At 42.4% G+C, this 20,711-nt stretch overlaps 1 protein-coding gene across 1 annotated transcript; it reads left to right on the forward strand.

The window, feature by feature from the left end:
* The first annotated feature begins 8,333 nt into the window (after window positions 1-8,333).
* On the forward strand, window positions 8,334-18,163 carry DEGS1 (delta 4-desaturase, sphingolipid 1). The gene is made up of 3 exons (XM_001367859.5): window positions 8,334-8,828; window positions 12,554-13,296; window positions 17,578-18,163. The coding sequence occupies exons 1-3, from the start codon at window positions 8,747-8,749 to the stop codon at window positions 17,722-17,724; spliced, it is 972 nt and encodes a 323-aa protein (XP_001367896.1). The 5' UTR covers window positions 8,334-8,746; the 3' UTR covers window positions 17,725-18,163.
* The last annotated feature ends 2,548 nt before the right edge of the window (window positions 18,164-20,711 follow it).

Below are 20,711 nucleotides of genomic sequence, written 5' to 3' on the forward strand. Positions count from 1 at the left end.
AGAAGGACTGGACAGATAGGAAGAGAACCAGGTGAGAGCATCATCATAAAACCTCAAGAGAAGGGCATCAGGGACAGGAGAGATCCACAGGCAAGAAGCATGAAGACTGAGTAAAGGCTGTAAGATTCGATAATGAGATGATGATAACTGGATGGAGTAGCTTCATTCCAATGAGTTTGGAAGCCAGGCTGCTAAGAGTTAGGAGTAAAGGTCCGCCCAAGTCCTCTCTTATCTTCTAACTCCCTTAGCCAGTCCTGGCATGATATGAAGAGGTTGGACTAGATGCTTTCCAGTCTCTTCTAGCTCTGTGCTGATGCTTCTAGCACTTGAGGCCTGCCCTCCACTATCCCCGCTACCTTCTGTCAGTCCTTTCAAAAATCGTGCCCAGAATGGAATACAATACCCTAGATAGGTCCTAACAAAGCTCTGAGATAACAGGACTTTTCGCCTTCCTAATCCTAGATACAAGGCAATTAGGTAACACAGCCTGAGTCCATTTGGGCTGCCATGGCTCTATACTGAGTCACTTTAATTCATAAAACCCTCGCTCTTTCTCACATGAATGGCTACCTAGTCTTACTTTTCCAATGTGAGATTGATTTTTTAAATCCTTTTGTAAGTTTACATTTATCCCTCTTAATCGGTTCATTATAGACTACTACGGGCTTTTTGGATCTCCTGAGATTTGATGAGCATTGCCCAACTCTGTGCCAAAAAATGTTAAACCACTCAGCCAAGTGCAGCCTGACCAGAGAGCAACGCACCAATAGAAAGCTCTTTCTAGGTTGAAGATGAAACACTAATGCCTGCTCTTTAGGTCTGGACGTTTAAATGGTTCCAATTCTATCTGAGGCACTATTGCTTGGCCCATATTTCTTTATCTTGTACATAAAAATAGGGAGAATTTGTCAAATGTTTTGTAAAAATCCAGGTATGCTGCTGTCTATGGCATTCCCATTTATCAATCTAGTAATGTTGTTAAAAAAGTGAAGTTAAGGGGGCAGCTGGGTGGCTCAGTGGATGGAGAGCCCGGCCTAGAGAGGGGAGGTCCTGGGTTCAAATCTGGCCTCAGCCACTTCCCAGCTGTGTGACCCTGGGCAAGTCACTTGACCCCCATTGCCTAGCCCTTATCACTCTTCTGCCTTGGAGCCAGTACACAGTATTGATTCCAAGACAGAAGGTAAGGGTTTAAAAAAAAAAAAAGTGAAGTTAGTCTGTCATGTAGCTAATGCTGGCTGTTTCTGAGCACTAGTTCCCATTCTAGATATTTATGAACTATTCCTTAAGAATATATTCTAAGTGTTAATATGGACCTGAGTTCAAATTCCAACTCTGACACTTGTTCCCTGTACTTTTGGGGGCCTCTTACTTCCCCTTTCAGGGCTAAATCTCTGATTTATTTTTTTTGCTCAATTTGCAAGTGAACCATCAGGATTCCCTGTTTAGATCCTCAAAAGCCATAAAGCATCAGAGTTGCCACTGACTTCAGCTGGGACCATAGATTCATTGGAGAAAGGGAACTCCATGGGGAGCTAGACCCATCTCCATTTTAACAGATGAAGGAACAGATGCACAGAGATTAAATGACTTGTCCCACATCAGACAACTAGAGGCCCAGTGAGATGATACAGTGATTGTTTTTCTCCATGATATCATTTCATGTTTTCTATTCTTGAGCTTAACACTTATGTGTATAACTAAATGTGTCATGTGTCACACATGTGTTATATGTAGTATGGTGCTGCGTGTGTGTTACATACACATGCATGGTGTGTTAAAATACAAGCATACATACATAAACTGAAGCTTAGCAAGGTGGCTAATGTGAAGGCGGGATTAACTGTCCCTCAGCCACTTTTAGATTTAATCACCAGAAGTGTATTCACCCCACTTATCCTTACGGATGGGGAGGTCTGTGACCCACCTGTGCTCTAATGAGTAACAGATCAGAATCGACTGACTGCCCCTGGGCAGTCCCAAGCAAAGCTAAAGCTACAATTAGTCCACGTAATGTGGGAGGAAGGCACAGGAAGTGACACAAGGAAGGGTCTTTAAAAGCAGCAGCAACTTCCTATGGAGTTAGTTCTTTGGAGTTGGAGTGAAAATCTCCCTTTGAACTACCATGTGGGTGAGTGAAAGGCCGACCCCTTTTCCTGGCTTTCTGGAGGGACTGGCCTCCGGAGAGGCCTCCCTTTTGGAGAAGGCCTTGTGGCTTGAACCCTTGTTTAGTTTACCTCTGGACTTCCCTTTGCTGGGGCCTCTGAAGCCCTGCCTGGTTCGGACCAGGCCAGAGTAATTCTCTACTCTCTCTCTCTCATTTCCTTACTTCCACTCTTTCTCCTTTTGTAAATAAACTACCATAAAAAGTCATCCTGACTTGAGTAATATATTTTCAGCAACCACCTTTTTATACATTTAGTACAACCTTTCATTTTTAACACTTACCTAAATGGATAGAGTACTTGACTTGTCATCAGGAAAACTCTAGTTCAGATTCTGCCTCCGATACCAGCTGGCTGGTACCAGGCACCTCACTTCGCCTGTCACCTTTAGTTTCCTCATCTGAAAATGGGGATAACAACACCTACTCTACATGGTTATTATGAGGATTAAATACATTAATATTTGTAAAATGCTTGAAGCACTATTTAATGCTAATTATTATTTTACCCAAAATGAGTCACTTATGGAGAAGAGAGAAATTACTAGAGAAAAGGAAATATTTTAAAGCACTCTCTGATCTGTCATCACTAGGTCATTACTAGGGGAAGTCTGCTGTCTAGATGCCTTGTGACATTTTATACTGTATGGATGAAACCGTTCCTATCCTCAAGAGCATAAAATAAACTAATAGTATGAAAATGGACTGGTTCATCTTCTAGTGGGAAAATTCCAGATTGTTTATCAGTACAGAACAATAACTTCATGAGGTGAGTTAGAGCTTTAAAATTCCCTCTCCCTGGTGGGTGGAGATTGCAAATATAAGAGTCAAATCTATGCTGCAAATTCCATTTGCATAAGTGAAGGATTTCTTATGGAAAAAACTGAAATGAGATAGTTATCCTTAATTTTTGAGAGATTATCTGTCTTTGTGACTAGAAAGTAATTCAAAATCTATGTCATAGGAAAATCAAAGGGAAAAAATGTCACTATTTGCACCAACATTTACTGACTTTATTATTAACCTATAATGAAGCAATGATGGGTGGATAGAAAAAGCATTTATTAGTAGTTATTTTCATTGTCCAAAGAGCTCCCTTTCCTTTATAGGCTGTTTACTATTTGGAAAGAAATGGCCCATTGGCTGCTGGGCAGAGGGGTGGGGGAAGTGAGGAACCTCTTCAAGTGCATGGAGAGGGGGAGGGGAACAGTCCCTCTGGCTTTCTAGTAACAAACTCTGGAGGGCCCTGCGTGCCCTTTTGGGTATGCTTGCCAAAATGTGATGGTTCACCATCACTGACCTAGACACTTGAGAGCTTTGTGACCCTGGGTAAGTCTCTTGACCCTATTAGCCTCAGTTTCCTCATCTATAAAATAAGCTGGAGGAAAAAAGTAGCACATCATTCCAGTGTCTTTTTCAAGAAAACCCCAAATGGAATCCCAAAGAGTCAGATTCCACTAATCCACCACACAGCAACGACAAAGATTTGTGATTGTGTGTGATTAAGATTCATTTGTCATGATAAGATGAAAGACAATTTAGAACTGGCAGTTATCTTGTATTTAATTACTTCCATATAATTACTTAATTTGAGTGGCAGAGGAGAATGGTTAGAAAGGGCAGGTGGGAGAGAATTCAGACCTGAAAATAAAATGTAGTTTTTAAAAAAGAGAAAGAGCACGGAAGTCTTAAGGCAGAGATGAGGGAGCTTTGAGTCCAGCCTCTTCCACTTAGTTGTTTTGTAACTATCAGACTCCTCATCTCTAACAGCAGAAGCAAAAGGATCTAATCCACAAGGGCAGGGTGATGAGAGGAGATACATATCTACAGCCCTTTGAGTCAAGCCACTGCCCAGCGTCCCCAGCTAGTAGCTGCCCGACAAACACCCAAATCTTCCAAACCCAGAGCTTTGAACACAATCTTCTTTTTCTTTCTTTGTTGTGGTTTAGTCATAGTCTGACATACCCTTCAACACCAATTGCCCCTGGGTTTTCTTTGCAGAGACACAGGAGGGGTTGGCCATTCCCTTCTCCAGTTTTAGGCAAAGGTTAAAAAAACCTGCCCCAAAGACAAAAGGAATAAGTGTCTGAGGTCACATTTGAATTCTGGTCTTTCTGGTCTTTCTTCCCCAGACCTATGGAGCGCCCCCATAATATCATTCTAAAATAATAACAAGAACAAGGATAATGTCAAAGAAAACTTTCTGTAATTACTGTTGGATGAGTTGAAATCTTAGATGAAAAAACTTAGTGGCTCAGAGAAAGGAATCCTGCATTGGGAGTCAGAAGATTCAGACTGACCAGCTTGCCGGCCATACTATTTTTTTTTTTTTTACTCACATGCCCTTGAGTGAAATCCTCTTTGAGCCTCAGTTTTATCATCCTGGTTGCTATAAGTACTGCTAGACATTCTTGGATGAGATGCACTCATCAGTCCATGAACTTTAAACCCCAATCAGTTTGGCCCAAGAAAACTAATTAGTTGCCTTTAAAAAAAAGGGGGGGGGGGGCATCCCGATGGCTCAGTGGATTGGGAGCCAGGCCCAGAGATGGGGGGTCCTGGGTTCAAATTTGACCTCAGACACTTCCCTAGCTGTGTGACCCTGGGCAAGTCACTTAACCCCCATTGCCTAGCCCTTACCACTCTTTTGCCTTGGAACCAATACACAGTATAGATTCTAAAATGGAAGGTAAGGGTTTAATTAAAAAGTAAAGAAAAATAAAAGGTTGGACACTTGGGGGGGGGGGGGGCACTGTTGTAAAGTCCATAGAGAGCAGTGTTAGGAAACAGGCCGACACAGGTTCAACTCCTGCCTTTATTACATACTGGCTGAATGACCCTCAGCAAATCACGCAAGTCCTCAGTGCTCTAGTTAGCACTCTCAGACAGTGGTTCCTCTTGAGGTTACTTCATGAATGTGTGTGATGGACCCCTCTTGGGTTAAAACCCCAAAATTCCACAGAATACTTTTGTTAAAGTAGTTTTTAACTTAATCATTTAATTTTTTTAATTTTCCAATTACACATAACAAATTTCCACGTAAGTTTTCAGAAGTTATATGATCTAAATTTTCTCCCTTCTTTCCTTCCTTTCCCTGATTGGATCTGGGTTATTATACATGTATTATCAAGCAAAACATATTTCCATATTGTTCATTTTTATAAGAAAATAATCACACAAAGCCAAAACCTCAAAATAAAAATCCAAATAAATTAAAATGGAAAATCATATGCTTTGCCCTAAATTCTGACTCCAATAGTTCTTTCTCTAGAAGTGGATTGCATTCTGTCATAAATGCCTTAGGGAGGGAATGGCTGAACAATTGTGTTATCTGTTAGTGATGAAATACTATTGTGTTCAAAGGAATAATGAACTGGAGGAATTCCATGTGAACTGGAACAACCTCCAGGAATTGATGCAGAGTGAGAGGAGCAGAACCAGGAGAACATTGTACACAGAGACTGACACACTGTGGTACAATCAAAGGTGATGGACTTCTCCATCAGTGTCAATGCAGTGATCCAGGACAATTCCGAGGGACTTATGAGGAAGATGCTATCCACAGCCAGAGGAAGAACTGTGGGAGCAGAAACACAGAAGAAAAACATATGACTGATCACATGGTTCGATGGAAGTATGCTTGGGGAGGTTGACTTTAAATGATCACTATATTGCAAATATTAATGATATGGAAATAGGTTTTGAACAATGGTACATGTAATACCCAGTGGAATTGCTTGCGGGCTCCAGGAGAGGGGAGGGAAAGGACATGAATCATGTAACCATGGGAAAATATTCTAAATTAATTGATAAAAAATGTTTTAAAAAAATGTAAAGGTCCCTCAGGGATCGCTGTAGTGCTGGCAGTAGCAGCACCTATCCCATTTGATTGTCCTACAATGTTGCTGTTACTGTGAACAATGTTCTCTTGGTTCTGCTTATCTCACTCTGCATCAGTTCACATAGGTCTTTCCAGCTCTTCCTGAGATCATCCTGTTCATCATTCCTTACAACACAATAGTATTCCATCACTACCATATACCGCAGCTGGCTCGGCCATTCCTCAATTGATGAATCCCCTCCATTTCCAAATTCCAATTCTTTTCCACAAAAAGTGGGTATAAATATTTTTGTACAAATATATCCTTCCCCCTTTTATTTTTTAAAAAAACCCTTACCTTCTATCTTGGAGTCAATACTGGATATTGGTTCCAAGGCAGAAGAGCAGTAAGGGCTAGGCAATGAGGGTCAAGTGACTTGCCCAGGGTCACATAGCTGGGAAGTGTCTGAGGCCAGATTTGAACCTAGGACCTCCTGCCTCTAAGCCTGGCTCTCAATCCACTGAGCTACCCAGCTGCCCCCCTTCCCCCATTTTTAAAAAATCTTTTTGATTACTGTCTTCATCCAAAAATTCCTGAAATTACAAGTTCCTACCCCCCCCCCCCATACTGAGGGAAAAAATACTCTGAAGTCAATAATCTTGCCTTTCTAAGCCAGGGAAACAGAACAATTCCAGTATTTCAATGAATTGTGAGAATGATGGAAATCTCTAAGGATTTGTCAACAGTTTGGCTAAGGTTTTTCTACAATACCCAAATGCAAAGCAAATGATTAGACTATAATAAAGGAACGTAGAGCGCAGTCTAATAAACCCAAGGCATTGGGTACTTTTAACCAACCCAACTGATTTACAACGCAGTCATCTCTCTAGAACTGCCATTAAAATGTTTATAGGCTCCTGTAACAATCCCATAACCCCCAAAATGGGAACATTATGAAACAAAATGGCAGAGCTAGCTGTCTGGAGCAGCTAGGTGGCTCCATGAATAGAGAGAGCTAGCCATGGAGACAAGAGATCTCCTGTTCAAGTTTGACCTCAGATACTTCAGATGTGTGACCCTGGGCAAGTCATTTAACCCGCATTACCTGGTACTTGGTGCTCTTCTACCTTGGAATTGATACTGAGTATTGATTCTAAGATGAAAGGGAGGAGTTTTAAGTTTTTGAGGAAGCGTTCCTAAAAAAAATTTTTTTTAAAGGAAGAAAGAAAAAAGATGGATGAAAGGGAGGGGGAAAAGCCAATCCGGATAAACTGCTCTCCAGATCCCACAGTTAGAAATAAACAAAGGAACCCCAAAATGAGCTGGCCTTTTTGCCTAAATTATCAGGAATCTGCCTCAGTTTTCTGCATTTTCCCCAGTTGATCCAGCTGGAGTCGTTGCCTTCCTCATGGGGAGAGTTTTCAGCAGACTGCTGAGATAGCTGAGTAAAGTCTTTATAAAGAGATTCCATTAAAAAATATTAAAGCAGCAGTTGCGACGACCAGTCCTTCCTGCATCAGTCCTGGCCCCTGCTAACTCCGCCTGCAGTTTCAAATTCTGACGCTTCTTTTCCCAAAGGGCTTGGGAGAGTCTATGCCTTGAGGGGCCCCAGAATCAGTCTTCCTTCCTTCGGGGACAAAGCGTGTGCACCTCCTGCCCTGGCACACCAGTTGCAGTGTGGAGGTGTTCATGTTACCGCATGTACCGGGCGCTGTGCCAAGTCAGTAAGCATTTATTGGGAGGTATCAAGGGATTGAGAGCCTAGTCTAGAGGCGGGAGGTCCTGGGTTCAAATCTGGCCTCAGACACGTCCCAGCTGTGTGACCCTGGGCAAGTCACTTAACCCCCACTGCCTAGCTCTTACCGCTCTTCTGCCTTGGAGCCAATACACAGTATTGATTCTAAAATGGGTTTGTTTTTGTTTTTTAAGCATTTATTAAGCACGAGTACTGCTGTGGGCTGAGTTATAATAAACGATCAGCGGCCGTGTCCTTCAGGAGTCTCAGTTGCAATAAATGAGAGAGGAAATCAAGGCAATCGTCCTTGCTCCACGCTAGTGTTTGGAGGGGTAAAGAGAGTCATGCTGCCAGGTGGTGGAGTGAGTGAAGTTCTGGCCATGGAATTCAGATTCGACCTCGGACATCCCCTCTCCAAGGGCCAACCCTGCCCCCCACCCCTCACCCCTGGACAACTTGCCTTGGCCTGCCTCAGTTTCCTCATCTGTAAAAAGGACAATGATAACGTCTATGTCCCGGGGTGGTGTGAGGGATCAAGTGAAGCGATACTCTTAAAGGATCCTTGAAGCCCCCAACACGAGGTAATACGAGAGAGGACGTTGAAGTAGTTCTGGGGAAAGGGCGAAGGGCGGGGATCAAGAAGGGCTCCACGGTGGTTCCTGTCAGCTCAGTGCGAGCTGACTAGATCTCCAGTCATAGAGCGGAGGCAGAAATGCCGGCCGGTACTGGCCTGGCTGTGGGGGAGGTGCAGAGCTACGTGCACGCTCCTCCGGGGGAGGGGCAGATCGGCAGGGCGGGCCTCAACGCCAGTCAGTCAGGCCGGGACGCTGGGCGGTGCTGCGTGTCTCTCCTCGGCCCCACCTCCGCCCTTTCTTCTTTTGCTGGGAACTTCTCCTCCGCCTCCTACTGCCGTCAGACACGAGCCCGTCCGCTCTCGGGAGGAGCCGTATCCTGCTCTGGCACGCGGTCAGCAGGGACTAGGGGAAGGCTTGCGCGGCCGAGGGAGCAGCCGCAGCCGCTGCCGCCGCGATGGGAGCCCGTGTGTCTCGGCAGGATTTCGAGTGGGTCTACACGGATCAGCCTCACGCAGACCGCCGCCGGGAGATCCTAGGTGAGAAGGCCATCCACACGGGGCCCGTTATATGCCTCCCCTCGCCCCCAGGGCTGGTTGGGCTGCGCTGAGCTTGGGCAGGGGCAGGAATAGAGCATGTCCTGCCGGGACTGGGGCCCGTTACCAGCCGCACCCCAGTTCCTGCGCAGAATCCCTCCCCCCCCCTTCCCGTCTGCCCCAGCCCTGCCTGCCGGGGGAGGGAAGGGGCACCCTCCCGAGACCTGCTCGCTGTCTCCATCCGCCTCTTTCCCTGAGCCCTTCGGGAGTGCAGAGGAAGGGGATCCAGGCGGGCGGAACCCAGGGCGGGCCCTGCAGCGGTCCGGGAGCCTCCACCTCTCTCCATCCCTCTTTCCTCCCCTCCCCCACCCCCTCCCGCGGAGAGCTTCCACTCAGGGAGCGCGAGCAGGAGGGAGCGGGGCCCGGGCTACTGGGCCTTCTCACACACACATCCTTTTTTTGCCTTGCCCCAGAGATTAGCGATAGTCTCCGGGGGACAAATGAAATGTGTTTGACTCTTAAGCCGGTCTCTTAAATTGATGCTCTGCTGGTGCTAGGGTGATCCCGCCGCCCTTCCATCCCTACCCAATAATGACTGTTGCAGTGCTTCTGGGGCCTGGCCATCTCCCTCCTGACCACAGCAGGGGGTATGCTTTCCTGATAGCGATCTTCCAGGAGCTTCAAAATAGGGGCCGCCATTCCCGTAGTGACAAGTGTCAAACCAGAGAGACCGAAAACAAACGGGCGTGTACTCTGCTTTTATCAGCATCTCCCAGGTGTACCAGCACCTGAATTTGGAGCTTGTCTAAAGGGACATTTAGTGGCGCCCTAACATGAAGTTACTTGTTTGAGTTGATAGCCCAGCATACTCTCATACCTATGCATGATTATTTAATGGGCGAGCCTGAGGGTATTTAGAGACCATAAATCCCAATTTCTTTATCTTCACAGTCAGGAAAACTAGAAACTGAGGGAAGAATCCCTCGCCCAGTAAGCATTTTAATGTGCCAGGCACTATACTAAGTGCTGGGTTGTTTTTTAAAGGCAAAAGACAGCCACTGCTCTCAAGCTTACAGCCTGATGGAGAAGACAATACACAAATAATTATATACGAAGCAAATTATAAGCAGGAAATAATTAAAAGAGGGAAAGTGCTGGAATTAAGAGGAGTTTGTGAAGACTTCCTGTAGAAGGTGGGATTAAATGAAATCAACACTTAATACTTGCTAGGCACTGTGCTAATTTGAGAAATCAGTTGGTAAGGGAAGGACATAATCAAGTCTAGAAGTCAGTTCCTCTGTTTTCTAAAAGTCTCTGCTGGTCACTTGATATTGCTTAACTCCCAAGAATACATTGAAGGGACATCAAGGGGGCTCAGTGGCTAGATATACAGGCTTGGAGTTGGGAGGGCCTGGGTTCAAGTGTGACCTCAGACACTTCACTCTCCTATCTTTGTGACCCTGGGCAAGTCACTTAAAACCCCATTGCCTACCCTTTACTGGTTGTATTCAGTCTTGGAACAGATATTATCAATTCTAAGACAGAAGATTGTTGTTGTTGTTGTTGCTTAATAATAAGGTAACTGAGTCTTGGTTTTTACCTAAAAGAGCCTAAAATGTATCTAGGAGGATGAGAGATATAAAAAAGATTTTTTAGTTGCAGTATAATTTTTTTTTAAACCCTTACCTTCTGTCTTGGAGCCAATACTGTGTATTGGCTCCAAGGCAGAAGAGTGGTAAGGGCTAGGCAATGGGGGTCAAGTGACTTGCCCCGGGTTCACACAGCTAGGAAGTGGTTGAGGCCAGATTTGAACCTAGGACCTCCCATCTCTAGGGCTGACTCTTAATCCACTGAGCTACCCAGCTTGCAAAAGTAAACAGCAAAATAAGGAATGAGACATATAATAAAGCCACAAACTCTTAATTGATTTTTTTCCTTGTCAAAATGTTAAAAATAGTTTCAACATATCTAAAACACAACTCCTCTAAATACTTCCTTTTTCCCCATCATCTGCCATTGTTGCCAAGTTTTCTCCTCAGTTGAACCTCTACAAAGTGTTTAGATTCTCTCTCTACTTCTACCACAGCAGCCTTGGACCAGAATTCAACACTTCTTGGCTGAGGTCTGCCAGGTATTTCTTCCATAAAGCCTTCAACAAGTCACTTCACCACTCTTAAATCTCAGCTTCTTCAACTGCCCAATTAAACCATTAAACTGGATTGATTCCAAGGAAGCTCTTCCAACTCTATTGGGTCCTGTGACCTGTTAGCCTTCTGCCTGATCTTTTTACTCCTCTAACATGCCATAGGAAACACTATCTGAGTAATAATTAGTTCTTCTGTCCTTCTATGTTCAGAAAAAAATCAATTTTTCTATTTGGTTCCCTAGAGCACTCTAGATTTGTTCTGTTCAGAAAGATCTGGTCTCTTGAGAAAACCTTGTTGCCACACTAAGCCAAAGACAGTCACTACATTCAGCTTCAAAGCAGAGTTTGTTGTTGTTGTTTATCCTTCAGAAAAATAATGCATATTATTACAAATCATAGGATCATAATTTAGAGCTGGAAGACACCTTAGAGTCCATTAAGTCAATCTTTTTCCCTGAGGAAACTTGCTTTAGGTAAAATAGATATAACACAAGTCTTTAAACTCATTTTTCTCCGCTTCCAAATCTAACCTACATCTTGATCCAGATTAATGTGAAAAATTCATTTCTTTTAATGGTCTAATGTCCTCTCCATTGTACTTTCAGTGACTTGAAGGAAAGTTGTCAACTATGTTATGTGAAGTTAGAGGAAGTAGCTCTTGGGGATCAGGATGGGGAATGGAAAGTGAAAATTGAGGAATAGGAGTATAGTCTTGTTCTAGTCTTTACAATTCTCATTCTCGATCTACAAAAATTGCCTTTTACTACGAGTCTACCCATCTTGAAATGCAAAGATATTTTATGTTTTGTTTTGCTTTGTTGACTAAATATTTTTTTTGAAACTCACTGATTATATGTTGAGCACAGAAGACAAACATCAAAACAAATCAGATTACAATGTTTTCCTGAAATCATAAGTAAGCACAATTTTAGAGCCAGAATTATTTTTTAAAATTAAAAATAATCTATTTCAATTCTATTTATTTTGCAGATAAAGGTTCAGAGAATTTGATTGATTTGCTTAAAGTTACACAGACTGAACTCCACATAGTAAAAAGAATATTGAGTCAGAAGAAACCCACGTTCAAATCTTACCTCTGATTCTGGCAAAGTACTGACCCAATTTCCTTATTTGTAACTCATCACTACTTTACGTAGAAGAGGCAGAGGCTTGAGATCTGTATAACTCCCTGGGCAAGTCATTTAACCTCTGCCTCCTGTATTTTCCAAACTGTAAAATAAGTAGCACCTACCTCCCAGTGTTGTTGTGAGGATCAACTGAGATATTTGTAAGTGCTTTCCAAACCACAAGCACTATATAAATAGTAAAGAGAAGATCAAATAAGAGTGTTTAAGTACATTAAAAAAGTACATAAATGACAAACATTCTTTTATTTCCTACTATTATTAGTATTAAAACAAAGATATCCTGACACCAGGCCAGACTGTGTACACTACACCGAGCCCAAAAGTTTGTTTTTGACAAAAGACAAAATTCTGTATAATTTGAAAATTTGGATGTGGGAATTAATATAGTTTGGATTACTGAACTATTTTTCACTTTTTTTTTCTTATCTCCACAGCCAAGTATCCAGAAATAAAATCTTTGATGAAACCAAATTACAACTTGATATGGATTGTGATTTCGATGGTCCTTGTACAGATGGTTGCCGTTTACTTAGTAAAAGACTTGGACTGGAAATGGGTCATATTCTGGGCTTATGTCTTTGGAAGCTGCATTAGTCATTCAATGACTTTAGCTATTCATGAGATCTCTCACAACCTCGCATTTGGAAATTACAAGGCTCTTTGGAACCGGTGGTTTGGAATATTTGCAAATCTTCCTTTTGGAGTTCCATATTCTGTTTCCTTCAAGAGGTACCACATGGATCATCATCGCTACCTAGGAGCAGATGGCATTGATGTGGATATTCCTACTGATTTCGAAGGCTGGTTTTTCTGCACTCGTTTTAGAAAATTTATATGGGTTATTCTTCAGCCTATCATTTATGCTTTCCGACCGATGTGCATCAACCCCAAACCAATTTCTGATTTGGAAGTTATCAATTTGTTGCTTCAATTAAGTTTTGACATTTTCATTTACTATTTTTTTGGAATCAAATCTCTTGTCTATGTGTTTACTGGTTCAGTATTTGGACTAGGTTTGCACCCAATTGCTGGACATTTCATAGCTGAACATTACATGTTTCTAAAAGGACATGAGACTTTTTCCTATTATGGACCTCTTAATTTCTTTACCTTCAATGTAGGCTATCATAATGAACATCATGACTTCCCCAGCATTCCTGGAAAGAACCTTCCATTGGTAAGTATTTTCCCATTTGTTAAGGTTGTTAATTTAGAATGATTAGTCCCGATTTACCTAATTTGGACAAGAATAGCATCAAATAGATTTTGATAATCTTAGCTATTTTTTTAAACCCAAATTAAATGTGATGAAGAGTTCACTCAGATAAGATCAGTGAGGAATTTGTCTTTCTAGTAGGGCTTATGCAATTACAGCGTCTAGCCTTTGCCACTAGCAAGAGAATAATACTCTCAATGAGATTTAAAAAGAGGGACACTTTAGGGGGCAGCTGGGTAGCTCAGTGGATGGAGAGCCAGGCCTAGAGATGGGAGGTCCTAGGTTCAAATCTGGCCTCAGCCACTTCCTAGCTGTGTGGCCCTGGGCAAGTCACTTGACCCCCATTGCCTAGCCCTTACCACTCTTCTGCCTTGGAGCCAATACACAGTATTGACTCCAAGACGGAAGGTAAGGGTTAAAAAAAAAAAAGAGGGACACTTTGGCAAGGCACATTGTTTTCATTAACTGATGTGACAAGCCAGCATTTCCTCTTCTTAAAGTACCAACAGTACACAGGCCTTTCTTTAGAAAGGCCAATTTAGGCTCAGAAGATTGAGAACTGGAAGCAACTTTAGTAGTCATGGAGCCCAACTCTCTTTTTTTAATAACCTTTACCTTCTGTCGTGGAATCAATACTGAGTTTTGGTTCCAAGGCAGAAGAGCAGTAAGGGCTAAGCAATGGTGGTTAAGTGACTTGCCCAGGGTCACACAGCTGGGAAGTGTCTAAGGTCAGATTTGAACCCAGGACCTCCTGTCTCTAGACCTGGCTCTCAATCCATTGAGCTACCCAACAGCCCCCTCAACTCTCTCTTTTACGGATAAGGAAACTGAGACTCAAAGAAGTGATTTGCCCAAGATCACACAACTAGCATGACTGGTATTTGAACCTTGGGCTTTTGAACCTCCAGCCTTTCCCTCCAAATCCAGCACTTTTCCCACTACAGTAACAGAGCCTCTCCTCTGCTGGTAAAGTATCTGATGGCCTGAGCTTACTGAGGAATTCCTGAGCTCCACCAGTCATAATCATTTCTGACTAGATTAGACTGTTGGAGGAGCTGTCATTTTGGGTAAAAAACGTGGTTCTGAGTCCTGGAAAATTTCCGAAGGAAAGGGAGCAACATCTGTAAGTCAAAGTATTTAGAACATCTGTAGAATCTATTTCAGTATGCCACATTTTAGGCAAAGACTAGTCAGTTCAGAAATAGCAAGTCTGGATTAGCTGATGTTACTTCACTTGACTCTCTTTACTGCCTAATCGATCTCTTTTTACAGAGAGGGGGCACTGTCCTGCATAACTGGACTCCCTGGAAGCAACTTAAAATTTGGCTCCATTTTCTCTCTTCTCTACCCTTGCTTTAAAGCTGAGGGGATTTCTGTCGTTAAGATGAGTTGTAGTGACAGTTTTTTCCTGTTTTGTTTTGTTTTGTTTTGTTTTTAAACCTAGAGACTGCCATCCGGCAAAATCTTGAAACAACTGAGCTATTGCAGTGTAATCTAACACCATTATGTAGCTACTCTGTCATTATAGCCATGTGCTAGTCCAAATAGTAAATGTGTGGAGCCTGGCTTTTAGCTTTGTACTTTTGTTTCCTCTTCCTTAGTGGGTGAAATGAATTCTTTTTGTTTTTCTTTATGGTTCAACTGGAAAAGCTCAACACATTTTGAATTGAAAGTGTCTGAGAAAGATCACTTTTCTTGTCATCTATAGACCTTGTGTACTAAGAGAAACTTGGTCTAGCTTAGTGGAATTAGCACTTAGATTCGTCTTGATTGTCACAAAAGGCAATAATAGCAACAAGGATTCTTAATTTCCTACCCTGTCCTATCTTCTCTCCCAGTTATAGTAGCAGACTTCCTGGCACTTTTCTGATCTTCCCCACAAAGAAGAGAATGTAGTCTGTGGAGACTAAAAGACTTGCTCAAGGTCATGTCACTACTTCAGATGTAGAACTAGATCTTAATTTTGGTGAATTTTTAAAAAATATATCATGAAAAGAGCTCTGAGCTTGAAGTTAGGAGATGGACTTCAGTGATCTGATCATTTTAATTTACTCTTTTGGCTTATTGTTATAATTTAAAATTTTGCAAATACTTTGAGAATTGTTTCATAAAAATTTAGGTCACATATTTGAAACTCAGTTTAAAGGTTAAAATTAAGGAATTTTGGAGTCTTTCATCACAATCAAAACTTTGCTATTCTATTCCTATAGTCTAGTGAATTTCAGGCAGGATCACATATTTGAAACTCAATTTATATTTTTGATCCTCAGTTCTTTTAATGAACAATTGGGAATCACCTAGGGCAGATTTGTTTAGGCTTAAAATTTTTAAATTATGTGTTTTACTATTTGTAAAGGTTTTTAATTTATTCAAAATTGTTGTAAGGATTATTTCCTCTCTATTCCCAACCTAGTATACACATGGTAGGGGCTTAATACTTTTCTAATAAGTCTAACTACCAACAAGCATTTATTAAGAGTTTTCTAGGTACTATGCTCAGTGCTGGAGATACAGAGCCATGGTCTCTGCCCTGTCTCATTCTAATTGAAGAGGCTCCATACAAGATCCATGCATTGTCAGAGAATTTATAGAGGGAAAATGGCAGGAAACTCTGTGTTGTGACCTTTTCATGAGAGTAAATACCCCCAAGATTGGTGCTTTTTAAAGTGTGGTCTGAAGATTCTTGAGACCCTTTCAGGGTCCACGAGATTAACACTATTTTCATAATAATTTGATGTTTCCATTTAATTTTATTAGTTTTAAAATTGTATTATCTTTTAATGATATGCCAAATGTTGATAAACATAATCCACTTAAACAAAAGCTTAGACATCCACAATAATTTTAAGACCATGAAGGATCCTGAGACCTACAAGTTTGAGCTCTGCTACTCTTAAGACTCTGTAAGCAGCTTCCTCCCTTGTCAAAGAACAGGTAACTTTTACACCTTTGTAGAGAAAGTTTTATAGGACTTTTGGATAACTGGCAAACTGAAAGTGAAGAAGAGGAGCCATTTGAAGTAGTTTAGTAATGCCTATAAGTTGTGCCCTGTTGGACATGTACATTAATCTCTTACCTTCTTTTCCATATAATTCATGGTCTCTTGCCTTATTGAATTCTCTTGGTGTACTTTTTATTTGATGGTATTTATTTTGGGATCCAAATATAATTCTAAGAAATTGAAATGATCACATTAAATCATCATTCCAACAGTCAAACAAACCTTTATCCTACTCAATCTCATGAGTTTTCAAATTAACATGGAAGGTTAAGGCCTACTATGGAAAAGGAAGGCACTGGGGAAGGGACACAAAAATACAATGAAAAATAGTCCCTTGTGCTTACTCTGAGTATGGTAGGGGCAGGGGCTAGGTGTATCTGGGCAAAGACTTATAGAAAAAATAATGATTTTTACAAAGCCAAAACATCAGAAACTCCAGACCTAATCATTGTTCAGGTTTTTTTTTTTCCTTCTAGGTGCTTACTAGTAACTTAATTTGAAGTCATACTTGTAATACCAGAATTAATAACTGACTAGCAAGTGTGTGTGGTATTACTCACCACTCCACTCTACCACCTCTACCTGCCTTCCCCCATTTTTTGCCAAAGAGGCTGGATCTGAGTCTTCTTATAGTACATTTACTCTGGTGATGCAAACAACTTTGAATTCAGCAAGTTGTGAACCTTCACATTAGGTCTGTCTAGCCTGCTTTGCACTCTGCCTGATTCATTGGAATCATTAATCCCTAAAATAAAGGACAACATTTTAGAATTTGGATCAACAATGTAATAGATTGCTACCAATAGCAGTGCAATGATCAAGGACAGTCCTGAGGGACTTATAAGAAAAAATGCTATCCACCTACAGAGAAAGAACTGTGGGAGTAGAAATGCAGAAGAAAAACATATGGTTGATCACATGGTTATATGGGTATATGATCAGGGGTTTTGGTTTCAAAAGATAGAAATATCTGTTAGAAATATGAATAATATGAAAATGGGTTTGAGTGACAATGCATGTATAACCCAGTGGAATTGCTTATCAGCTCCAGGAGGGGAAGGAGAGAACATGAATCATCTAACCATGCGAAAATATTCTAAAAAAATGAAGTTAAAAAATAACACATTAGTAGCCCAAAAAAAGGAATTTTTATCAAGAACAGTTCATCATATAAAGCACTGGTACTGTAATGAGTTATCTTTTTAAGTATGTGTGTTTGTTTTGTCTTGTTTTTACTGCAGGTGAAAAAAATAGCAGCAGAATATTATGACACCTTGCCCCACTACAACTCCTGGATAAAAGTGCTCTATGATTTTGTGATGGATGATACTATCAGTCCCTATTCTAGAGTGAAGAGACATCTGAAGGGGCAAGTGAAACTGGATTAATGAGCCAAAGGAGAGCTCTTCATAGTAGCTTTAAAAATAGTTTACAGAAATGTATATTACTTCCCTTTATATTTATATTTTGAATTATTTCACTTAAGACTAAGGAGATTTAGAAGCTGTCCCTGCCTGCACAGATTCCAAGTTGGAGAGCTACAAGAGATGTCAAGAATCGAACATGATCTTAACTAATTAACATGCTTCTCCTGTGTAACCTGAATGAAGTTATAATTCCACTTGCTTCTGGGCCATTACATGTAGTTCTTAAAGACTGCTTTAGCAGTGTCAGCCTTTGGGGGGAAGATATTGTAAGAAAGACTTCGAGAAGTTTTATTTTCTTCACTGCCCATTTCCTTCATCTGTGTTTTCCCTCCATTGTCTGCAGGAAATGGTCATTGTAAGAGGTGAGCTTAAAACATCTAATAAATAGGATTTCTTCCTCTCTTGCTTTTGCATTGCCTTGCAATGGGGGTGGGGAAGAGGCTACATACCATAGGGAGGCAGTCACAAGTTAGCTCCTGGAACTTCAGAAACAGGAAAAGAGTGTCCCTGGCCGGAGGAAGAAAGCAAACGGATTGAGTGGATCGTGGCTCCAATCTATGTCTTGATGAATCACTAAGCGAATTCTTCTTTTTGTGCATTTGTGCTCTTTAAACTCCAAGTACCTGCTGCCTGTACACACTTCGACTGGAGATTCAAGAGGCAAATAGTCCCTGCCCTCAAGGAATTGATCATCTAAGGAGGGGAATGATCCCTTCATTTTCAGGGACCCCCCCCCCCAAGAGCGAGGAGAGGTGGGAAGAGTTTTTGAAATCCAGAGATCACTGAGAGGCCTTGGGGAAAACAGGTGGAGGAGGGGGGGACCTTTTCTGAGGAGGGCAGCAGGAGCCTGAGGCTTTGGAAAGAGGATAGAGGAGTGGGGGAGGGTCTGGGGGAAAGATGGCCCTTGTGTTTTGGAGGCTTTCTATTGGGCGGAGGGGGACTCCCACGGTGGTCCTGGTTCTCCTGGACCAGGGTTATTTGGATAACCCAGAGGGAAGAGGTCCAGAAGGAGGCCGAGGCTGAGGCCTGAGGCCACTAAGATGTGGGGGAGGCTGGAGGGCGCCTTCTCAGGTGAGCTATCACTATCCGTGGGCTGCCTTAGGGTAAGGAGTTCCCGAGGAAGTCAAGGCCCAAGGCCCAAGGCCTACCCTAGGACTCCGGGCTGCAGTTAATCAAGTGGAAGGGCCTCCTGAGAGTTTTCTGGATGGGCCAGTCAGAGCCTGTGTGTGGGCTACAGGGAATAAGCCCCTAAAGCAGGCCTCAGCGACTACGGGGAAGGCCTTTCCGACCTTCCACATTGTCTCATCCGCAGGGTCAGAAAACACGGGGATTGGGGGCAGCTGGGTAGCTCAGTAGATTGAGAGCTAGCCCTAGAGACGGGAGGTCCTAGGTTCAAATATGGCCTTAGCCACTTCAGAGCTGTGTGACCCTGGGCAAGTCACTTGACCCCCATTGCCTAGCCCTTACCACTCTTCTGCCTTGGAGCCAATACACAAAATTGACTCCAAGACCAAAGGTAAGGGTTAATAAACAAATAAATAATGAATGAATAAACGAATGAATAAACGAATGAATGAATAAAGGAAACCACCTGGGTGTCTGGATCCGCCCAGGATCCAAGCAGGCAGACCCAGGCGGTGAGGGTAGAGACAAGGTCCTTAGACATTTTTTGAGCAGCTGTGATGCTCCAGGACACAAATGGGGAAAAGGCTGGCCCTGCCCTCCCTCCGGAAGCTGATGAGGAAGTGGGGAGCCCACCCTGGGACAAGGGCAAGGGGCAGGGTCCAGGAGGGGGCTCTACAGGGGGGCACACAGAGAGGGTCTGCGTGTGCCAGGGACTTTATTCTACCTGATCCTGATGGGAAGTATTCAGGAGGACACCTCAGTGGTGAGCCTGGGTAAAGAGATGGGACAAAAAGATAGCAAGTTCGGTTTTGAGCATAACGATTTTAAAAGATAAAGGGATAGCAGGGTGGCTTGGTGGGTAGTCAGGAGGTCCTGGGTTCAAATGTGGCCTCTGAACCTTCCTAGCTGTGTGACCCTGGGCAAATCACTTAACCCTGATTACCTAGCCCTTACTACTCTTCTGCCTTAGGACCTATCCTTAACCCTTCCAGAAAGGGAGGGTTTTGTTTGCTTTTATTTAAGTCCTTCGATGGGGAAAGGAGGCAGTTGCCCAAAGAGGGGCGGGGATTTGCCCCCAGGTAATTCTTGACTCTGGGAAGGAAAATTAGAGCCAGCAAGGTCTGTTAAGAGTCAGTGGCAGGTTTGGCTTGTGGCCGTCTAGGCCCATGGCTGAGGATCCCTTTTTTAACCCATCCTTTCCCTCTTAGAATCCATACTGTACACCGATGCAGAGGCAGAGCTTTCAGGGCCAGGCAAGGGGGAGGAGATTAAGGGCCTCGACCAGGGCCACACAACTAGCCAAGAAGTGTCCCAGGCCAGAATGTATGAGAAGGAATGGAAAAGTGCTTTCAAAGGGAATGTTTGGATTTTTCTGATAACCTCATTGTTTTTCTGCCTGGAAAGGGGAAACCCCAATGTGTTGGATCATGAGGCCAAAACTTTCCATTGGTGCCTAGTACCTAGTAAATGCCCAATAAATGCTTTTCAAAGCAGTTGATTTATCACTTATTTATTTGGGTAAATATTTTAGGGTTTTGTTTTTAAAAGATGATTCACTTACAAAAAATGAATAGTATGGAAACATGGTTTACATGATAATATATGTATAATCCAGAGTGAATTACTTGTCAGCTCCAGGAGGGGGAGGGAAGAAAGGAAGGAGAGAGTTTGGATTGTCCGACTTCGGAAAACTTATGTGGAAATTTATTAAAATTTTTAAAAATGCTTCTTGATTGATTGTAGTGTGAAGATAAATGATTAAATCCTATTCATTAATGTGTGTATTCGTTTTGCCTTTGAAGGTCTTGAACAAAAATGTTTCT

This window comes from Monodelphis domestica, chromosome 2 (genome assembly GCF_027887165.1).
Source record: "Monodelphis domestica isolate mMonDom1 chromosome 2, mMonDom1.pri, whole genome shotgun sequence".
Lineage (NCBI taxonomy): Eukaryota > Metazoa > Chordata > Mammalia > Didelphimorphia > Didelphidae > Monodelphis > Monodelphis domestica.